A 24,004-nucleotide genomic window follows, 5' to 3' on the forward strand; every position below is an offset into this window, starting at 1 on the left:
TATGTTATTTTGCGAAGATGTTTTTAAAATTGTAAACCGCTCAGACATTTGCTATATAGAGGCTATTAGAAAATTAATCAAATCAACTCTTATAGGATATCATAAGCATCTTTAAAAAGAAAAGTCTTAAGATTTGATTTAAATCTGTCTAAAGAGGTTTCAAAGCGAATATATGATGGGAGAGCATGCCATGCTACGAGTGGGTGCTGAAAAGTTCTCAACCCAACCAAGAAGAGAATGACGTCAATACGGTTCAATCAATGATCGCCAAAAAAAATGTCAAAACAGAGAATTTTGTTTCTGCAAATTGACACTTAATGCAGTGGCAAGATGACGCTCAGAATTTAGGAGGTTGCTCGGTTGGACTGAGAACTTGTACTCATCTCTGGGGATAAGCAGTAGCTGTGCTCAGGTCAACCTTTGCAATGGTGCAGAGACTTTACCTCCAGGAATTTGTCCAAACTACTGTGCCACATCCTCTGCCAATGAGTTTCAGAGCTTAAGTATGTGTTGAGTGAAAATATATCTTTTCCTATTTCTTTTATTACTATGTAACTTCATGATGTCTTCTCTAGTTCTTGTACATTTTGAAAGACTAAACAACTGATTCACGTGGTGTCAGGTCAAAAGCGCGCCGGGACAAAGGCGCGCCCAGACAATTGAGCGCAGCGTGCGCCACCGCGCCGCTCTAAATTACTGTTTTTAGGGCTCCAACGGGGTGGCGTGGGGGGAACCCCCCCACTTTACTTAATAGGCATCGTGTCGCATTGTGGGGGCGTTGTGGGGGGTGTGGGGGGTTGTAACCCCCCACATTTTACTGAAAACTTAACTTTTTCCCTGTTTTTAGGGAAAAAGTTCAGTTTACAGTAAAATGTGGAGGGTTACAACCCCCCAAACCCCCCATAACGCCGGCGCAATGTCTATTAAGTAAACTGGGGGGGGGTTCCCCAACAAAACCCCCCGTCGGAGCCCCTAAAAACTGTAATTTAGAGCGGCACGGCGGCGCGCACTGCGCTCAATTGTAGGCGCGCGCTTTTGTCTTTCGCGCCGTTGTCTATGAACCGATTCGCGTTTACTCATTCCACTCAACTCAGGAATTTGTATATGTCCATTATAACCCTATAGAATCCTAAGGGGTTCATAATCAAAACTTGAAAACGTCCCGAAACCAGCCTAAGTCGGTTCTCGGACGTCCTAATACAGGGATGTCCAAGTGTCGATAATCAAGACCAACTTTCTGGACATGCAGCAGCACTTCTAAGCTTTTGTGCGTCCAGAGAGCCAAAAGGGGCGTGCTGGAAAGTGTGTTATGGGCGAAAATCGTGCAGGCTTCAACCTGGATGTACCCCAGCCATAATCAAAGCAATCGTAGAGGGAACTTAGATGCCAGCAGTTAGACCTGTTTGAGTTGATGCATCTAAGTTTCACAAAGGTACCCAAACTGACAAGACCACCACTGGAGGATTCCTCCACACACACACACACACACTTACTCCCCCAGTGGTCACGATCCCTTCCCACCACCCAAAGAGAAAAAAAAAAAAAAACCAAACCTATAGGCTTCCCATCAGCTGATCGCGGCAGAGGAATCCCCATCAGCTGGGCCAGTTTCAGGGATTCCTGGCAGCTCAATTAATGGGGATTCCCTCTACCAGGATCAGCTGAGACTCAGAGCCCTACACCCCTCCCCCTGACATCCCTGGACTTCCCCCAACATCTCCACCCACCATATCTCCCCAACATTCCTGGGTCCCCCCCCCGTACCTTCATATGAGAAAATGACAGGGAAGCTCGCTCACTCCTACCTACAGGGCTGCGTGCCGCAAAAGACAGGGCTTCCTCCTCCGAATGCATCTTGGGATGCAGTGGGAGAAGTCATAGGCCCTGAATGGCTCAAAAGTATAGATAACTAGAATTATCAGGATTTATTCCAAGCAGGCAAATGGAATAAATGTCTAACCACCCTCATTTCTAATTCACCCTCCTACCAAACTTTCAGGAAATCAATTAAAACCTATCTCTTTGATAAATTTCTCTGACTCCCTCCCTGCCTTGTATCTCTGATATGCCTCTGGATATACCTGACTAATTCCGACTTGCTAAGCTAATCTGAATGTCTTGTATGTAACATCGCTGTGTGTGTACAGTCTTTTCCCCTGTAAACCGCTCTGAACTGTTGTGGTACTGCGGTATACAAAAATAAAGTTATTATTATTATTATTAAGTAAATCTAAGATGAACATAAGAACATAAGCAGTGCCTCCGCCGGGTCAGACCATAGGTCCATCCCGCCCGGCAGTCCGCCCCTGCGGCGGCCCAACAGGTCACGACCTGTCTGAATCACCAGAAGGGGCCCCCTTGCCACCTTGGTTTCTCATTGCATGAACATGGAACATGATACAGGTATTATGTGTGCAAATAAGTAAGATTTAGTATGAACATAATACACAATAGTATCATGTTTCCCCGAAAATAAGACCTATCCCAAAAACAAGCCTTAGTTGAATCGTCCCCCAAAGCCCCTCCCGAATATCCCTGACACTCCCTGATTCGCTGGCGGCAGCGCTTTCTCCTCCCCCCCCCTTGTGCAGCATCTTTCCATCCCTCCTTCCCATCCCACGCAGCAAAACCCCACCGACTCTCCCACCGAGAGGCCGACATACCTCTGTTCCAAACAGCAACAGAAACTGAACAGGTTGCTTCGCGGCCTTCCCCCTGCCACATCACTGTGATGTCATCAGTGATGCGGCACAGGGAGGGCTGCGAAGCAGCCTGTTCAGTGCCGCTGCTGTTTAGAATGGAGGTATGTCAACCTCACGGTGGGAGGGAGAGATGGAAAGATGTTGTGCAGGGCGATAGGTTGGCAGGGCCATCGGGGGAGGGGGATGGGTTCGAATTATCTGTTCCACAAAGATTTCAAGACTTTTTTTTATTTCAGAAATGTTATGACATCTGAAATTCAGTTTGTTTAAAGATGATCTGTAATTTGTTAACCATTGAAAGCTCTATTTTATAGAGAAGATGTGGCATACAAGAACAATGCATAGATTAGATCTAACACAACACAATGAAATTACTTTCGGGGTTCTGCTGCACGGGGGGATGGGAGGGAGGGATAGAAAGATGCTGGACAAGGGGATGGGCGAGAGATGATCGTTGTACACCAATAAATAACTAAATAAGACATCCCCCGAAAATAAGCCCTAGTGCGTTTTTTGGACCCAAAATTAATATGGCAGTGTCTTATTTTCGGGGAAACACGGTAGTATTAAATGTGTATATACGTAGGATGATTGATTATGGTATAAATGTGTCTGTATTGAAAACAATCTCAGAAAACACTAATTCTTTTGTAACACCATTACAGTCATTAGTAAGGGTATCGAAGCTTTCAATAAGCCATAGACCGGTTGCACGAGAGATGCTTCTGCCAAATCAACTGAATAGATCTATGTTTCAGAAATCCAGTGAACCAGTTTAAAGCACCACCCATAATACCAGCCTCAGAGAGCACTGCCAGCAGCGTTTCATGGTTCACCAGTTCAAAAGCATCACAACACCCGGTATGTTGCATCCAACAAAAGATGAAGCTCTGAAAGAAGTCCTGCCAGCACCATTTCTATACTAAAATAGGAATCAAATGTTAAATAGGATATAACAGTTGTGATGTCGAAATTATTTAGAACATCACCAACTACCACCATAATTTTTGATAAAGTGGGAATATTTGATACAGGACAATAATTACGGTACGATACAAAGTGTTGCATAAAATCATGAAGCACAATCTTAAATAATAAAATGCTAGCCGCGCATGCGCACTTGCCTTGCGTGTTCCCTGATCCCTTTTCTGTCAGGATGTGGCAAGACAAGTGCGCATGCGCGCTTATTACGTCACTGAGAGCAGCGAATGCAGGAAGCGGAGTAAAAAAAAAAAAACAAGGGAGAAGGCCTACTGCTGGACAGGGGGAGCGGGGAAGAGGTGCTACTAGACAGGGGGGCGGTAAAACGAAGAGCGAAGGGCTGCTGCTGGACAGGGGGAGCAGGGGAGGGGTGCTGCTAGACGGGGGAGGTAAAAGGAAGGGGGAAGGCCTACTGCTGGGCAGGGGGAGCAGGGAAGAGGTGCTGCTGGACAGGGAGGGAGGTAAAAGGAAGGGAGAAGGCCAACTGCTGGACATGGGGAGCAGGGAAGGAGTGCTGCTGGACGGGGGAGGTAAAAGGAAGGGAGAAGGGCTGCTGCTGGACAGGGGAGCAGGGAAGGGGTGCTGCTGGATACGGTGGAGGTAAAATGAAGGGAGAAGGGCTGCTGCTGAACAGGGGGAGCAGGCAAGGGATGGTGGTGGACAGTGAGGAAAGAGAGAGACAGAAAGAAAGAAAGAAAGAAAGACAGACAGAAAGCGGTCAAGGAGAGAGAGAAAAAGAAAGAAAGAAAGACACACACATCTATTGTAGCATCCGTTAATGTAACGGGCTTAAAGACTAGTATAAATATATATCACACTGGGAGTTTATTGAGTGGGTGATTGGCATTTTTTGATATGTATTAGAGTTTTTACCAGCCCTATTAATCTGTTTTCACCCCACGTAGAAGTGAGGAGTTTACCTTGGGCAGACTACAGGCCTTTATCTGCTATCATTTACTATGTTATAGATCTCTTTATTCTAGGTCACTAATCGAAAAGCCTGGGTGGAAGGTTCTCCGATCATAAGCGAGAAGACGGAACATATCACTTAACCCAATTCCCCAAGCATTCAGGCATTAAACCATGCAAACTTTTGAACATAAAAGCAACTTAAACTCTAACCTGGCATTAATCAAAATGCCAGTGAAGTTCTTTCATATATGGAGACATATTGTCCCGTTTTGAGCTCCCAAAAGATAATCTTTGCTGTGACATTTTGCAGAACCTGTAAGTGGGATAATGTGTAACCAAGTAATCTGATCAACACACTATTACAGTAATCAAGTCTGGATAAATTGCTGCTTGAATGTGTTATGCATCTAAATAAGATCTAATATGCCTTAATTGACATAATTGGCTACACACTTTTTTTTATCGGAACATTCACTGAGTATCCATCATTATATGAGAATCCAGACATTTAACAGCTTAATCTCCCAACACAGAGGAATTTGTGTACCTGCTATGGTAGGGGAGCTGCAGGCTTAAACTCTCTTTTATCTCCACCCCAAAGAATATTTTTTCCCCCTCCGGATTTAATTTGAGGCCTTTCAAACCCATTCAGCCCTGAATTTGGGAGAATATCCTATCTACGGCTTCATTCATAGAAACATAGAAGATGATGGCAGAAAAGGGCTACAGCCCATCAAGTCTGCCCACTCTGCTTACCCACCCCCTGTCTATGCCCTAATGACCCAATTTCCTTATCTTGACCCTCGTAGGGATCCCACATGGCTATCCCATTTATTCTTAAAGTCTGGCACGCTGTCTGCCTCGATCACCTGCACTGGAAGCTTGTTCCAATGATCAACCACTCTCTCTGTGAAGAAATACTTTCTGGTGTCTGCAGCAGCCACTCTCTCCTCCTCTCCCTATTGGCTAAGGCTCTTAACATTTGCATCTCCTCTTCCTATAGGCTAAGGCTCTTTACACCTGCATTGTGATGTCATAGAACTTTCTGATTATAGAAACATAGAAACATGATGGCAGATAAAGGCCAAATGACCCATCATAGAAACATAGAAGATTGCGGCAGAAAAGGGCTACAGCCCATCAAGTCTGCCCACTCTGCTTACCCACCCCCTGTCTATGCCCTAATGACCCAATTTCCTTATCTTGACCCTCGTAGGGATCCCACATGGGTATCCCATTTATTCTTAAAGTCTGGCACGCTGTCTGCCTCGATCACCTGCACTGGAAGCTTGTTCCAATGATCAACCACTCTCTCTGTGAAGAAATACTTTCTGGTGTCGCCATGAAATTTTCCGCCCCTGAGTTTGTGGCCGAGGGTCCCTTGAGAAAGAAAATATCATCTTCCACTTCGACACGTCCCGTGAGGTACTTAAATGTTTCGATCATGTCTCCCCTCTCCCTACGTTCCTCAAGAGTGTAGAGCTGCAATTTGTTCAGTCTCTCTTCGTACGACTGATTGAAAAGTAATGAGACGGGGGGGGGGTTAATTCAGATTCAGATGACTCCACAGGATCTGAACATTTTTCTATTTCAAAGTAGCATCGTTCACATTCAATACATTTTTTTTTTTTTTTTGCAGGGTGTTTCAAACACGATTCAAAGAAGCGCAGTAGACTGCTTTGCGACGTCACAGTTTTACAGTGGACAGCCTTCCAGAACATGCTTCTTCAGTCAGGAGGGGGTTTGAGACCACTGGAGGAGTTGGGGGGTCATTATTTAATCCCTCTGGTCAGTTTGGGTACCTTTTGGGCACTTAGACGCTTTTAAAACGTCTAGATCAAAACGTGAACCCCCCCCATCCCACCCAAAACATGCCTCTAACATGTTCCTTTCTGAGCTGGACGTTTTGGAGGGTGAATGTCCCGCAAAACATCTTCGAAGAAATCCAAATACATAACTATAATAGAATATGGGGGCATATGAAACTTGGATTAGTCTCCAAAAAGATATTACCTTAGCTAATTGAAAATTTTTATATCTTTATATTTTCATGAATGTCCTGCACACATCCTTCCATTGGGGGGAGGGGAGGACGGGTTGGGGGAGGGGGGAAGGGAGGGTATGCTTAGAGAAGTTGTATAAGAAATTAGATTTTTTTTCTTTTTAGATATTATGAAATGAGATTTATAATGACTTAATGTATTAATTAATGATTGAATATGAAAGACAAAAATTTTTTTAATGCATTTCAATTATTAATAAAGATTTTTGGACGCTTTTGTGTTTTGAAAATGTCCCTGAAAAAGGTAAACAACACTGCTGAAGTTTAAAAATTAAAAACTTAATCAGCTGCTAATGTAATGGAGATTAAAACAGTTCCATACACAGGTCAGATTGATCTAATAATATTCTAGTGGCCGTAGTCTGGGCTAACAGAAGTGCCTTGAGAGCAGACATTACAATAATCGGTTGAAAAATCGGTGGAGGAAGCACGTATTTTGGAATTCCCTTTAAATTTTTGAGACATCATCACCTCGGAGGAAGTATTTTGAGTGCTTTATTTGGTTCCCTGACGCAGGATCGAAATGGGCAACGTCGGAACCTTTAACTAAGATAAGTTCTTTGCCTGAAATACTCTAACAGCCTAAGAAAGGTTGCGTGCTCGTTTGCAGCAAAGAATTTTGATTTTTCACTTAACTTCATTATATGCGATGACTGGGTGATGAGGCGATATTCTTGGGGTCCCGGCCCCTTGTTTTTACCTCTGTGTCTCTGAGCATATTTTCGACTTTAATGATTCTATACAGTTTTGCATTACAATTATCATCCTATATAATAAAAGCCTACCTCGCGCATGCGCACTCCTATCTGCGCGCTTCCATGATCCATAGGTCTGTGGCCGCAGGAGTGCGCATGCGCGAGTCCCCAGCCTTACTTCCCAGGACCTACCACTCGCCAGCAGGACTGGACGCCAGCGCTGGACTCCCTGTTCTCCATGTCGGCTCCTCTCACCAGCCACACCAGCGTCGGAGAAGGCTTCCGACGCTGGCGGGATCGAGAGGTGCCGCGGCGAAACCTCGCGGGGTGGGAAGGGAAGCCCAAAACACTCCAGCCGCAAAGGGATGCCGCTGTCCCAACTCCAAATCAGCTGATTCCAGCAGCATGTGCAGCACTCTACACACGCTGCTTCGGGGCCTTTTACTGCCCTGATTTGCTCTGCCGCGTCTCTGATGATGTCATCAGGGACGTGCCAGAGTAAATCAGGGCAGTAAAAGGCCCCGAAGCAGCATGTGTAGAGTGCTGCACACGCTGCTGGAATCGGCAATTTTGTCGGACCGTGGGAAGGAAAGGGTGGAGGCGGCAAGGGACTAAGGGAGCAGGCAAGACCGAGGGAAGGGAAAAGGGGGGTAAGGGAAATGCTGCTGCTGCACAGGGAAGTGTGGTGGGGTGGGAGGGAATGCTGCTGCTGCTGTGGCTGCTGCACAGGGAAGGGGGGATCTAAATGCTGTAGTGGAAGGGGAGGGAATGATGCTACACAGGGACATGGAGGGGGAGGGAATGCTGCTGTGGCTGCTGCACAGGGAAGTGGGGGGGGGGGAGAGAGAGACAGATAGAAAGAAAGCCAGACAGCGAGAGGAAGGGAGACAGAAAGAAAAGAAGAAAGGCACAGGGGTAGAGAGAGACACAGAAAGACAGACAAAGGGGGCCAGGGAGAGAGACATACAGAAAGAAAGACAGCGGGAGGGAGAGAGACACAGAAAGAAAGACAGACAGACATATATTCTAGCACCCGTTAATGTAACGGGCTAAAATACTAGTTGCAGTTATAGTTTATCAACTCGAGACAAGTTGGAAAACTGCCCCTAACCCTCTGTGAATAAAAGTAGTGAAAAGGTGGGTTGGCAGATTGGGGGCAGATGATGCCAGTTGGGGATTTTATTCTGAATAATCACAGTAAAACACTGAAGTAACAAAGAAGGTGGTGTGTGGGATTAAAGTATCGGTTCACAGTCATAAGCGCGTGAGACAAACGCACGCCGACATTTGAGAGCGGACAATTGAGCGCAAGACTTCAGCGCGCTACTCTAAAAGCTTATTTTAAAGGGCTCCAACGGGGGGAGTGGGGGGGAACCCCCACAATTTACTTAATAGTGTTGGCGCTGTCGTTGGGGGTGGTTTTGGGGGGTTGTAACCCCCCCCTTAATACAGAAAACTTAACTTTTCCCTGAAAAAATAGGTAAAAAGTTAAGTTTTCTGTATAATGGGGGGGGGTTACATCCCAAATTAATATTAGAGGATTAGGGCCAGAATATGTCCATGTGGGGCTTTGTTTTGAGTTAGTAGGGGTTACACCCCCCCAACACGGCAGCGCGAACAGTAAAGGTTCCCCCCCCCATCGGAGCCCTTAAAAATAGAGCGGCGCACTGAAGTCATGTGCTCAATTGTCCGCTCTCAAATGTCGGCGCGCGTTTGTCTCACGCGCTCTTGATCCCGTCACCAAAGTATCTAGCCCATAAACGAGGAAGGATGCATTTAAAAAGCGACCTGATGAACCCTTGGTAAAGCCATTATTTGGTGAAACGGGTCCTGTGGGGCTAGCTAGAAACTCTGCACACTAAGGGCTCTTTTTACTAAGGTGCGCTAGCGTTTTTAGCGCACGCAGGAGATTACCGCACGCTACGCGGAAAAACTAACGCCAGCTCAATGCGCCCATTCCAAATAGGAAAAGATATATTTTCACTCAACACGTACTTAAGCTCTGAAACTCATTGGCAGAGGATGTGGCACAGTAGTTTGGACAAATTCCTGGAGGTAAAGTCTCTGCACCATTACAAAGGTTGAACTGAGCACAGCTACTGCTTATCCCCAGAGATGAGTACAAGTTCTCAGTCCAACCGAGCAACCTCCTAAATTCTGAGCGTCATCTTGCCACTGCATTAAGTGTCAATTTGCAGAAACAAAGTTCTCTGTTTTGACATTTTTTTTTGCGATCATTGATTGAACCGTATTGACGTCATTCTCTTCTTGCTTGGGTTGAGAACTTTTCAGCACCCACTCGTAGCATGGCATGCTCTCCCTTCCTATATTCGCTTTGAAACCTCTTTAGACAGATTTAAATCAAATCTTAAGGTCTAGCTATTCCGCGCGTTAAAGCCCTAACGCAGCTTAGTGAAAGGAGCCCTAAAAGATAAGCGAAAAGCTCTTTTAAATTAAAAGTTGAACATAAATGAATAACAGTAAAGAGATTTCAGTTGAGCACTAGGGAGGAGGTGGAACTAAGCGTCAATGATTAAAGCCAGTAACCATTCAGTCTTGATATTACCCATTAGTGTCCTAAGGCAAGGCAAGGTAACCTTATTCGCTGATGACGCCAAACTATGCAATGTAGTAAACGGCTATAATCTACAGGATGCTATGGAGCAAGACCTGCGTACTTTAGAAAGTTGGTCCTTGATCTGGCAGCTGGGCTTCAATGCCAAGAAATGTAAGGTCATGCATCTCGGCAACGGAAATCCTTGCAGAACTTACACCCTGAATGGAGAAACTTTAGCCAGGACTACGGCAGAACGAGACTTAGGAGTAATCATCAGTGCTGACATGAAAGCATCCACTCAAGTGGAGAAGGCTTCATCTAAAGCACGGCAAATGATAGGCTGTATCAAGAGAAGCTTCGTCAACAGGAAACCTGAAGTCATGATGCCACTGTACAGAGCCATGGTGAGACCGCATCTGGAATACTGTGTTCAATTCTGGAGGCCACATTACCGTAAGGATGTGCTCAGAGTTGAATCGGTTCAGCGGATGGCCACCAGGATGGTCTCGGGGCTAAAGGGTCTCCCGTACGAAGAAAGACTGAGCAAATTGCAGCTCTACACTCTCGAGGAGCGTAGGGAGAGGGGAGACATGATTGAGACATTTAAGTACATCACGGGACGGGTAGAGGTGGAAGATGATATCTTTCTTCTCAGGGGACCCTCGACCACAAGAGGACATCCGCTCAAGCTCAGGAGAGGGAAGTTCCGTGGAGACACCAGGAAATACTTCTTCACGGAGAGAGTGATTGAGCATTGGAACGAGCTTCCAGTGCAGGTGGTCGAGGCACGCAGCATCTCAGACTTCAAGAACAAATGGGATACCTATGTGGGATCCCTACGAGGTCATGCCAAGGGATAGGGTCACTAGGACTGAATGAGCGGGTCAGTAGAGTGACAGTATAATTACAATTATTCTTTAGGGGGTCAGTAGATTTAAGAGGGTGGGTAAATAGTGTGGGCAGACTTGATGGGCTATGGCCCTTATCTGCCGTCATCTTTCTATGTTTCTATGTTTCTAAATCAAGCAGGTTTCTGAGACCCTTTATCCTCCTCACCTATATTAGACACTTTCTTTACAGTTTTGGATTTCATTCGGAATCCTTGAAGGGTGGTCTCAAGCAGATATATTGCCCCTGCTATAAAACAGGCATAAACTCCAATAAATGTTCTAACGTAGGACCCGCTAATTTCAAAGGGGAAGTCCACTGAGATTTCTGCAGCTTAGCAGAGGCAATTTTAAAAAGACACAAAGGTGCCCACGTGTCTTTATGCCACCTTGCCCTTTCAACTAGGCAACCTGTTCTCAAAATTTTCCTTCCTGTTCTTGTGTTTCACAATCATTACATTTTCAAAATACTTACGCTGAGCAGAACGCTTGCCCGACTCATTGTTCTCTCTCTTCTGATTTGAATGTTCTCTCACGTAATTGCAGGCTTATTTCCTTGGTCTCAGTTAAAGCACCATGTTGATTCTCTGTGTAATGGGTACAATTAGTTTTTCTTAGCAGTCATGTTTTCCAGGATCTCTGAAATAAGCAGAGCTCTGGATCGTGCATTTACATTCTAAGGGATCTTTTAAAAAAAAAAAAAAATTCTGCATTTTTTTCTAAATACTATTTATTAAATATCTCATAAGCAAATTATATCACTTTTCCACCTAATCGCCCTGTTTTGCCTGACTGACTAGTCACATGACATTCTATGACACGCCCTCTACCACTTCTGTCACCTCAACCATTTCCTGCAAAAGTATGAAAGCGCAGAAACTTTTTGAAGAGCCCTTCGAGTCTTCGCAGTGCTACAATCAATAAAGTGTATCTTGAATTTTAAGCCGGTGGCTGAATTGTTGACCTCTTATCCTCATGACTCCTCTGTTGTGCTGTGGAAAATCACTAACCTTAACTGAAAACCTGCACTGGAAAACGTTTAATTAAAATACACCCAGAAAGTTAGGGAAGGACTAAGTTCTTCTTCTGTATTTGCAAAGCAGTTTGTTTATAGATTCTTACAGGCTAGACAGGGCCGTAGCGAGCTAAGTGTGGGAAGTGCAAGGGAGGCGGGGGATCCAAAATTGCATCCTGTCCATTGGCTTTCATGCTTGACTGCAATGCAGTGAGCTGGCTAGGAGCTCTAGGGGGCATATCGCACAGGGTATGTTTTTGGCTCGAGATAGTCCTTAGGCTAGGCCAGGGGTCTGCAACCTTTTTATAGCAAAGAACCATTTTATCCTAAATGTTTGACCCAAGGTTTACAAAGAGCCGCGATGGGTAGAGAACGGGGTTTGAACTACGATTTTTAATGTGAAATGGAGATATATGCATTTAACATAAAACTAAAACTTCAGGTACTTACAGAAAATGAAGAAAACCAATTTAATGAGACTTTTGACAATACATTTCCATAGAGTAGTTTCATGTCCATTTGTCCCTCTCTCCCCATGCACCATCTTGCCCTCCTTTCCACCCCTATATCCATATCTCCCTCTCTCTCCATTCACCATCTCTCCCTCCCCTCCACCTCTATATCCATATCTCCCTCTCTCCACATTCACCATCTCTCCCTCCCCTCCACCCCTATATCCATATCTCCCTCTTTCCACATTCACCATCTCGCCTTCCCCTCCACCCCTATATCCATATCTCCCTCTCTCCCCATTTACCATCTCTGCTTCCCCTCTAACCTTATGTCCATTTCTCCCTCTCATACTTGGGGAATGATGGTAAATTATATTATGCAATCCCAGTCCTTTTTACTGTTTGAATGCTTTCATCTGGGTATTGGGCTTTATCAGCTCTCAATGATCCTTCCTATGTTGGCTCTGCCTTTCTGGTAACATGATTTTCCTTCATGCTAGCCATGATCAACAAGTGGAAGAAGGGTAGGGATGCCAAAACTGCCTCTCAACTGGACAGCTCCATCCAGCAATTTCTATATTTATTTTATGAGTATGGAGAAGTAGCCTGATGCTTAGTGCAGGGCTGAGAATCTGGAGAGCTGAGTTTGATTCCAACTGCAGCTCCCTATGACCCTGGGCAAGTCACTTAAGCCTCCTTTGCCCCAGGAAAAGAACTTATGGACAGAACACGGACCTCCATGTCATACTGTATATGTAAACCACTTTGAGTGTACCCACAGAAAGGCAGTATATCAGATCTATGACCCTTTATCAATAATTCAGCACATTACTCTACACTAGGGGTGTCCAACCTTTTGGCTTCCCTGGGCCGCATTGGCCGATAAAAATGTTTCTGGGGCCGCACAAACATGCAAACGCTGCAGAAAGACAGAAGAGGGAGCCGGCAAGACGGTAAACACCTGGGGGCAACAGAGGAAAACACTGCATCGCCCTCGACCAGGGCCGCACAAAATACTTCACAGGGCCGCAGGTTGAACACCACTGCTCTACACGTTTACTCTCTTCTACGGAAGGTGTCATAATGATTAGGCACCCCAAATCAATAGCCATGCTTTGCACCCAATTGACAGCATAGGTATTCAGAACTGTTCAACTCTACCATTTTGGGCTGGACAAAAAGTATCACACGAGATGACCCTCACTATGCCCACAGAATTCTCCGGCACGATTCATAACACAAGATAAAATTTTATTTATATAATGCAATACACCATGAAGGTTGATGCGGTTAACAGGAGTTAAGTAGAAGACCGTACATGAGAGGTGAGGATACAAGTTGTGGTATTCAGCCTATGCCTGTTAGGTCTGTCCCCAGAGCAGTGCACAGCTCAAGAGCAGACACTCCACAAACAGCTCAATTTAAACCCCAAACTGAGCATTTTGATGACTTTCCTTCTTTGACCCCTAGAGGGAGCAGGAGAGCAGAGTTGCAGGTTTCCCAACCCCCACACAGCTCTAGGTTAGTTCCCAGCAGTCACCTGCAGGCTGGAAGTAGAAACAGCTGGAAAACCTTTTCACCTGAGGGTTTGGGGCATGGCTGCAGGCTATTACACCACAGAGTTGAACAGTTAGACAGAAGGAGAAGCAGCAGTAGCAAGAGGAAAGGCAGAGAGACTCAGGGTTGAGAGCTCTGAATGGCAGTGAATAGCTGGAAAGTATGGAGCTGACTGAGGCTGGTTTGGAGCCACCTAACTTCATGCCTGAAGATTTCCAGGACATGGAGCTGGAGCCATATGCTGAGCCACGGAATTGAATCCTGCCAATGGAGGTTTGCTGTACTGAAGGCAAGTAGTTTAAACTGCCTAAATGTTTAGCTGAAACACTGCTTAACTAAGTTGACTGAATAATTTCTTTTGTGGTAACCCTGAAGAAGGTGAAGTGCTTGGAGGCACCTTTAAGAACTGTTTTGAATTTTGTGTTTTTTCTTTTCCCTCTGGGTGGGGGAAGGGCTGTGACCAGTCCCAGGCAGTGGGGAATGCTCTGTGTTTTCTGTGGTGGGATTGAGGGCCTATGATTGGCAAATTGTGACCACGCAGAGCACACTCCCTGGCCAGCAAGTCAACTGCTGGGGCCTAGTGCCATAGCACTAGCACAGGCTGAAGGAAATCAGCCCAAAAGACTGTTTTTTGTTGGGATTTTTTTTAAGCTTTAAAAGTTTGGACTATTAATCGGCTGGAGAGCCAGCAGCAGCTTTGGGAAAGCTTGAATTATGTGTTTTTGAACTTTATTTGACTGACATTAACCCAGAGACTGTTTAGCTGTGTATTGTTGGTTTTGGGACTATAGTTTATATCTGGAACATCCTGACAAGATTGTGTTTTTTTTTTTTTCCAATATGAAACAAATTGAACTTGAAATAAGCAAGCTGGTTTGAATATTTTGTTTTGAAGAATAAACCCAGTTATTGCTTGATACAATACCTACCTGGTGTGGTGGTGTTCACTTCTGCTAACTTTTTTTTTTTTTTCTTCTTTGTGCTGCCCGCAGCAGCTCTCAAGAGTTTTCTCTTGCCACTGGTGCCCTAGGACCCATTGCCCTGAGGCTGCCGGTGACAAAGTACAAATAACATGGGATCATGATAAGGTCAGAGTCAATACAATTATGATAAGGTAATACGAGAAGAACTTGAGAAGATGAATAGTTTTCGAATGTCGGTGCAGATATAGATACGGGGACCCAGAAGAAGTCAAGAGAAGTGATGGGGGGCCAGTAGTAAGAGTTGAATGAATCTGTGCATAGAGCTTTTTCCTTCGTCTTGATATCATCGGCATGGTCTGCAATGATTTTCAGGAGCATTATCCAGTTAATGCTGCTGAAAATCCACAGATGACCCTGGTCAATGCTATTTATCTGGGAAGCAGTAACTGCTAACTAGGTAAGTAGCTCGAATTATCAGCCGGAATATTTTTCTAGACATATATACCACCTTAGAACCCAACCAGCGTGCTTTCTCTTTGTCCAAGCGAAGCTTATCTAGCTCTTGTTCTAAAGTTTTCCGCACACTCGTTTTTTAATTAGCTTCCTTTACAGCTGTTAGCGACTTGCGCTTATAAACTGTGGGGGACCAGTGTCTTTCCTCATTCCAGTCTCAGGGCAATTATGAAGCATGTGTTAAAGAGAGCATTTCCAAAAAGGTCTTCTACAGTACACAACAGGTTTACGGCATAATCGGAAGATAAAATAATTACTCAGATAAAATAAATATCATTTTCCATCATGTAGCTATTAGAAGGACCTCTGTGTATCTCTCAGCAGCAGAACTATTTAAATGGCTGCACAAATAATCTTTTTGAGCACCATGGTGTGCCTCAGACAAGGTTACAGGGGGATTTTGTAATACATTTAGCCATTCACCCAACTTTTATTATTAATTCCTTGCTAAGCAGGGGCACAAGATGATATATTAACTATCTCCTCACCTGACATTATCAAAATAATAATAATAGAATCCCAAAACATCATAACTCCCCCCCCCCCTTTTATCAAGCTGAGCTAGAAGTTTTTAGCGCGGGCCGGTGAGGTAAGTGCTCCGACACTCATAGGAATTCTACGAGCATTGGAGCATTTACCGTACTGGCCCACGCTAAAATCTAATCTAATCTAAGCCTTAGATATATATACCTAACGTAGTAACATAGTAGATGATGGCAGATAAAGACCCAAATGTCGACATTGTATATCTGCGTTCGACAAGGTTCCGCATGAACGACTACTTCGGAAAATTGCGAGTCATGGAATCGAGGGTGAAATACTCACATGGATTAAAAACTGGCTGAAGCATAAGAAACAGAGAGTGATGGTAAATGGGCAATACTCGGACTGGAAGAGCGTCGCCAGTGGGGTGCCGTAGGGCTCGGTGCTTGGACCCGTGCTCTTCAACATCTTTATAAATGATCTGGACATTGGTACGACGAGTGAGGTGATTAAACTTGCGGACGATACGAAGTTATTCAGAGTAGTGAAGACGCAGGGGGATTGTGGAGATCTGCAACGTGACATAATCAAGCTTGAGAAATGGGCATCGACATGGCAAATGAGGTTCGGCGTAGATAAGTATAAAGTGATGCATGTCGGTAAGAAAAAATCTCATGCACGAATACAGGATGTCCGGGGTGGTACTTGGAGAAACCTCCCAAGAAAGAGACTTGAGAGTTCTGATCGATAAGTTGATGAAGCCATCTGCACAATGCACGGTGGCAGCAAAAAGGGCGAACAGAATGCTAGGAATGATTAAGAAGGGGATCACAAACAGATCAGAGAGGATTATCATGTCGCTGTACTGGGCCATGGTTCACCCTCACCTACGTCCAGCGCTGGTTGCCGTACACGAAGAAGGACACGGTACTACTCGAAAGGGTCCAGAGAAGAGCGACTAAAATGGTTGCCGTACAATAAGAGATTGGAGAAACTGTACCTCTTCTCCCTCGAGCAGAGGAGATTGAGGGGGGACATGATCGAAACATTCAAGGTACTGAAGGGGATAGACTTAGTAAATAAGGACAGGTTGTTCACCCTCTCCAAGGTAGAGAGAACGAGAGGGCACTCTCTAAAGTTGAAAGGGGATAGATTCCGTACAAACGTAAGGAAGTTCTTCTTCACCCAGAGAGTGATAGAAAACTGGAACGCTCTTCTGGAGTCTTTTATAGGGAAAAACACCCTCCAGGGATTCAAGACAAAGTTGGACAAGTTTCTGCTAAACTGGAACGTACGCAGGTGAGGCTGGACTCGTTTAGAGCACTGGTCTTTGACCTAGGGGCCGCCGGGTGAGCGAACTGCTGGGCAGGATGGACCACTGGTCTGACCCAGCAGCGGCAATTCTTATGTTCTTATAAGAACAGCCATACTGGGTCAGACCTAAGGTCCAGTAGCTCATTCTCACGGTGGCCAATCCAGGTCACTAATACTTGGCCAAACCCAAGAAGTAGCAATATTCAATGTGCCTAGTTCAGCACGGCCGTTTCACCACAGCTGTTTCATCACTGGCAATCACGTACACTTCTCCCTCCGTATTCGCAGGGGATGCGGGCAGACCATAGGTGAGAATATGAAAAAACCATGAATAACTTTTCTACTGTTATTCGCGGTTTTTGAAATAAGCCACTATTACTACTATTGAAATTCTCAAATTTTTATTATACAATATCTTTACAGTCATATTCTCGGTACCACTTGAACTCTTGCGCTTTATAGCCATGGTGGGATACCTGATCTGTTCCTGAAGGAGCGATTTCTGGGCTTGGATTAGGCAAGCATGCTGGGAAGAAGCCTTTCTCTCTTTGGATGCTGAGAAGCAGTGTTTTTCTCAGGGCACACTGGGAAGCATGGAAGCAGCGATTTTTCAGAGTGAATGGTAAGCGAAACACTTTTTTATCGGTACAGTAAAAGGAAAAAGAACTTTAGTGATGATGTAATTCTTGGGGGCGGGGGCAGCATCCGAAAATCGCGAATAAGTGAATCCGCAGATACAGAAACCGCGAATAGGGAGGGCGAAGTGTACCTTGCTGAAGCTGCCATTCCATCGGACAAATATCGTGCTGAAAGAGGGGGCATTTCAAACAAGGCTTGCCTCCCCCCACTAGTACTTAAGTCCCAATAGATCAGGTGAAAGAAGGCTTCCAAGGGGAGGCCCCTTTGCCCCCCCCTCCCCCACACTGGTGCTTCATGCCCAATTGGACTGGTGAAAGAGGAGGCCCATTGCCTCCTCACCCCCCCTCCTCACTGCTGCTTCAGCCCAATTGCTTCAAGGTTTGAAAGAAGAGGGGCAATGCTCCCCCCTCACCCCCATTGATGCTTCAATAAGGTTATCTGAGACAGCATTGGGTCAGCATCTGTCAGACTGAAAGATTTCTATGGAAATTAGAAAGTCATGTGATAGGAGGTAATGTCCTATAATAGATAGGGTTACCATATGGCTCCAGATTGAGACATCCGGAAAATACTTCTATTGCTTTCAATGGAAGTAAAACATGGATGTCTAAATCTGTCCTCTTTTTTTTTCTGGAGCCATATGGTAACCCTAATTATGGATTAAGAACTGGTTGAAAGATAGAAAACAGAGAATAGTTTAAATGGTCAATATTCTCAATGGAGAAGGGTAACTAGTGGGGATCTCCCGGGGTCTGTGCTGGGACCACTGCTTTAACATATTTACAAATGATCTAGAGATGGGAATAACTAGTGAGATAATTAAATTTGTTAACACAAAGTTGGAGGTCCTTCTGAGACTGGGCATTAAAATGGCAGATGACGTGCAAAGTGATGCATGTGGGAGAGAGGAACCTGAACTATAGCTATGTGATGCTGGGTTCTGTGTCAGGAGTCACTGCCCAGGAAAAGGATCTAGGTGTCATTGTTGAGGATACGTTGAAACCCTCAGCTCAATGTGCGGCAAATAGAATGTTAGGAATTATCAAGAAAGGAATGGAAAACAAAAATGAAAATGTCATAATGCCCTTGTATCACTCTCTGGTGCGGCCACATCTCGAATACTGTGTGCAATTCTGGTTGCCGTATCTCAAAAAAGATATAGCGGAATTTGAAAAGGTACAAAGAAGGGCGACAAAAATGATAAAAGGGATGGAACGACTTCCCTATGAGGAAAGGCTAAAGCGGCTAGGGCTCTTCAGCTTGAAGAAGAGACAGTTCAGGGGTGATATGATAGAGGTCTATAAAATAATGAGTGGAGTGAAAAGGGTAGATGTGAATCACTTGTTCACTCTTCCCAAAAATACTAGGACTAGGGGACATGCGATGAAGCTACTAAGTAGTAGATTTACAACAAACTGGAGAAAATATTTCTTCACACAACGTGTAATTCAACTCTGGAATTCATTGCCGGAGAATGTGGTAAAAATCAGTTAGCTTAGCAGGGTTTAAAAAAAGGTTTGGATAATTTCCTAAAAGAGAAGTTCTTAGGCCATTATTGAGATGGCTTAGGGAAATCTACTGCTTATTCCTAGGATAAGCAGCATAAAATCTGTTTTACTACTTGGGATCTAGTCAAGTACTTGGGACTTGGGTTGGCCACTGGATACTGGGCTTGATGGACTTTCAATTTGTCCCAGTATGGCAATTCTTATGCTCTTATCTGAGACAGCATCTGTTAGACTCCTCACAAGGTGAGCTGGGTGGTGGCTGACTCTGCACAATGAAGCCACCCACTCTTAAATGGCTGCAATTAAACGTTCCACACTGAAGTGGTTGCACCGAAACGTCCCATTCCCATCAGGATTATGGTTAGGTTGCCTTTATTTTAAATCTAGTAGATTTGGTTTATTCTTTCTTATATATGATTAATGATTGTACCATTTTTCTTTGATGCATTTTTTAAAAAAAGAATAGGCTTTAAATAGACACCATCCAAACACCTACCGTATATACTCGAATATAAACCAGGATTTTGGGACCAAAAAATGGGCCCCAAAATGGGGATCCCGGTTTATATTTGGGTCAATGCCCCCTCTCAGAATTTTTTAAGGACGCTGTGGCCAGGCTCTGCCCCCCTCCTCCTCCCTGCCCTATCTTCCTACCTCTGCTGATCGTTGGTGGAGGTGCAGCAGGCAGGAGCAAGCTTTCTGAACTTCTGCCTCACTGCTAACCGGCTGCGTGGATCCACTTAGTCGATCTCGGCGGCACGAGCAGCAGTGCGATTTGGCGCTGCTTCTCGGCGCTGAGCGGCTCCCTTACTGGCTCCCGCAAATTCTCTGCTGATTTGGACTAAGTGGATCCGCGCAGCCGGTTAGCAGCGGGGCAGAAGTTCAGAAAGCTTGCTCCTGCCTACTGCACCCCCACCAATGATTGGCAGAGGACCCGCTGCACCTCCACCAGATCGGCAGAGGTAGGAAGATAGGGCAGGGAGGGGGGCCAGAGGGCAGAGCCTGGGAGGGAGAGTGCAGAGCCTGACAGGGGAGGGGAGGATGGAAGGGGGCTGGGTGTGAGCCTGATGGGGGCAGGACACTTGAATATTAAGCTGCCCGACTTATATTAGAGTCAACCATTTTTCCTCCTTTTATGGGGAAAAAGAGTGTCTCGACTTGTATTTGTGTCGACTTATATTCGAGTATATACGGTACATCTAGGGGCCTCTTTTTAGAATTTACCCTCCACATGCGCATAGCTGTATACAAAGGTCAATGTTTCTAAAAGCAAACCCCAAGTCCAATGAGAAGAGTCTTCAATCATATCATTTTTTTTGTCCATAAAAGTGAAGAATATTGTCAAAAATTCATGCACGCCCAGCAATTAAATTTCTGATTCACCAGCATGAATTCACTTTCCTTTCCCGTTTCCTTTGATTTGAAGGTACTTTTCCAAAAGGTCTCAGCAGTTAGTCTGCTTGTTAAACCTTTCAAGACTGATTGTTCTTCCTGATATGTCAAAGATGTATAACCTGCCTGACAGGTTTAATTTAATTTGCATTTTTATTTATATAAAGCTGATAACTTTTCAAAGCAGTGTGCAAGATGATGTCCTTTTCTTTACAATGATCCTATAGTTTTAAAAATGTAAGAACTGGCACAGGCTTGTTCACTTTCTAACATTTCTTGCATATACTGAATTTCTCTTATTTATTTATTTCGATTTCTATCCCGTTCTCCCAGAAGTTCAGAACGGGTTACAAGTAGACATTCACAATCGTTTGAAAACAGACTAGTCATGGCAACAAATAGGTTATTCTACAGACCAGACTGGTCATAGCGAAGAGTACTAGGAGAAGTATATCAAGGAGGCAGTTTTTAATGGCCCGATTGGCAGAAGAGGAAGAATAATAATAATAATTTATTGTTTATATACCGCCAAAGCCAAGGTAGTTCGAGACGGTTTACAATAAAAAAGAGCTGGACATATAGCGAAAAAGCAATGAAGTCTTTGAGTACATGGCTGTTTGTATAGAGTAAGGTAACCTTGTAGGGACGGGTTTACAATAAGAGTAAGTCAAAGGGGAGCAGGTCGTACAGAGGGGTAAGCAGTGAAGGTTTTGGGAGAACTTGGTCAATGGGAAGTAGATCGAGGAGATTTACGAAGAAGGGTAGGTCATACAGTGAGGGGAAGTAGTGAAAACTTTAGGCATTCCTGGTCACGAATCGGTTGAAAAGGTTGGCTTTGATTAGTTTTCTGAAGTTGAGGTAGGATGAGGAGTGATTGATGATGCCACTTAGCCAGTCGTTCCGTAAGCTTGCTTGGAAGGCAAGCGTTCTGTCAAGGAATCTTTTGTATCGGCAGGTTTTTATTATAGGGTTGCTGAACATGCGTATTCTGCGTGTAGGCCTGGTGGAGCGGTCTAGTTTGAAGTGGGAGACCAGGTACAGAGGGGCCAAACTGAGAGTGGATTTGAAACAGAGACATGCGAATTTGAACAATACTCTTGCCTCCAGGGGCAAGCAGTGGAGTTTTTGGTAGTAGGGGGTTATGTGGTCCCATTTCTTTAGTCCGAAAATCAGTCGCACCGCTGAGTTTTGTATGATTCGGAGTTTTTGAACGGTTTTCTTGAGTGACCCCAGATAAATGATATTGCAGTAGTCAAGTAGGTTTAGGATGGAGGATTGCACCAGTAGGCGGAATGATGTTGAGTCAAAGTATTTTCTGATGGTTCTAAGTTTCCATAGTGTCGAGAAGCCCTTTCTGATTAAAAGCTCTGAATGCATATCTAGGGTGAGATAGCGGTCCAGTGTCACTCCTAGGATTTTTATGGTATCGACAATGGGGAAGTTCTGTCCATTCAGGGTTATTGTAGTATCTTTGATTTTGTCATTTGGGCTTGCCAGGAAGAATTTGGTTTTTTCGGGGTTGAGCTTCAGCTTGAACTCTGTCATCCATGTTTCGATTTGTTTTAGAGTTAGTGCTAGATGAGTCTTCGTCTCAGGGGTCAGGCTTGTTAGAGGCAGAAGTATGATGATATCGTCGGCGTAGATGTAGAATTTGATTTTTGGTCTTTACTGCTCTTCAGAATGTCATTAGTGAGTCTAGCGACCTGATCTGTGTGGGTAGTCGGTTCCATAGCTGAGGTAGGAAATGGCTGTAGGATCGTTTCTACGTCATACTCATTCGGGGGGGGGAATCTCCCTGCGGGAATGCTGAGTCTTTGTTCTGTTTTGGAGCGGAGGGGGGCGGTTAGGGGTGTATCGGCTCTCTACTGACCTTTCCTCGGATTTTTCAGTGTTCCCTCATGTCTAGTGGACAGTAGAGAGTTGCACGTGGACAGAAATTCCACGCATCCCCACCAGAATCTCCTCCGTCCCTGTTCATCCCCGCCCGACCCCACATGGAATCTCCTCCATCCCCATGAGGAATCTCTTCTGTCCCCGCCAGTCCTCTCATAAGTTATCTGTCCCCATAAAAAGCAGCAATTACCTACTTCTGATAGATTTGATTTTTTTTTTTTTAAGTGTTAGTTTATTTAAACCAACAATAAAATACAATATAAACAAATAACAGTGAACAGAAATAAGAGATGCATAACATCGCCGGAAAGAATTAGAATAGACATTAGGTCATGTAACTGTAGGGTCGACCATTTCTTGTTGAAAGAAATAAGAGTTAGATTTTTTGGCAATATAAAACTCATATCTGTAGAGCAAATAAATCTGGTTCCACATCTGGCATATAGGTAACTTGTGAGAGGTCCTTCCAAGATCCACAAATGTTTTTTAATGCAGCAATGAAGAAGGACATGGCACTACTCAAAAGGGTCCAGAGAAGAGCAACTAAAATGGTTAAGGGGCTGCAGGAGTTGCCGTACAGTGAGAGATTAGAGAAACTGGGCCTCTTCTCCCTTGAAAAGAGGAGACTGAGAAGGGATATGATCGAAACATTCAAGATACTAAAGGGAATAGACTTAGTAGATAAAGACAGATTGTTCACCCTCTCAAGGTAGAGAGAACGAGAGGCACTCTCTAAAGTTGAAAGGGGATAGATTCCGTACAAACGTAAGGAAGTTCTTCTTCACCCAGAGAGTGGTAGAAAACTGGAACGCTCTTCCGGAATCTGTTATAGCGGAAAACACCCTCCAGGGACTCAAGACAAAGTAGATAAAGACAGGTTGTTCACCCTCTCCAAGGTGGAGAGAACGAGAGGGCACTCTCTAAAGTTGAAAGGGGATAGATTCCGTACAAACGTAAGGAAGTTCTTCATCACCCAGAGAGTGGTAGAAAACTGGAACGCTCTTCTGGAGGCTGTTATAGGGGAAAACGCCCTCCAGGGATTCATGACAAAGTTAGACAAGTTCCCGCTGAACCGGAACGTAAGCAGGTAAGGCTAGACTCAAATAGGGCACTGGTCTTTAACCTAAGGGCTGTGAGCGGACTGCTGGGCACGATGGACCACTTGTCTGACCCAGCAGCGGCAATTCTTATGTTCTTATGTAGAATCAAACAATACAGCATTAAAATCATTTAAAGAGGAATTGAGAGAGGCACTGTTCAGGACAAGGGCTGCATAAGAAAAATGTGCCAAAACTGAACTGGAAACCCCAAAACAAACTCGGCGAGTGCTTCATTTTGTACTAAACAGAATTGATGGCATAACCATGAGAGGGGGCTGGGCCTCCCACTTTGAGCTTAGCCCCCCTCCAAATGAACATCTCCCTTGCTGCAGCTGGTGGGACATTTTGTTTTTCCGTCATCTTGGTCCCAGTTTCTGCTTTTGTCTATCTTCTACTAATTCTCTTTCCAGGCCTTGGGA

At 44.7% G+C, this 24,004-nt stretch overlaps 1 protein-coding gene across 1 annotated transcript in view; it reads left to right on the forward strand.

Moving 5' to 3' along the window:
• Positions 1–6,656, forward strand: part of LOC117360676 (vascular endothelial growth factor receptor kdr-like) — a 333,742-nt gene extending 327,086 nt beyond the window's left edge. The window contains exons 30-31 of the mRNA XM_033944848.1: positions 3,461–3,563; positions 6,235–6,656. Coding sequence (XP_033800739.1) covers positions 3,461–3,563; positions 6,235–6,342 — 211 coding nt within the window. The 3' untranslated portion in view covers positions 6,343–6,656. The remainder of the gene's footprint in view (positions 1–3,460; positions 3,564–6,234) is intronic.
• Positions 6,657–24,004: the final 17,348 nt, after the last annotated feature.

This window comes from Geotrypetes seraphini, chromosome 5 (assembly GCF_902459505.1).
Source record: "Geotrypetes seraphini chromosome 5, aGeoSer1.1, whole genome shotgun sequence".
NCBI classification, from domain to species: domain Eukaryota; kingdom Metazoa; phylum Chordata; class Amphibia; order Gymnophiona; family Dermophiidae; genus Geotrypetes; species Geotrypetes seraphini.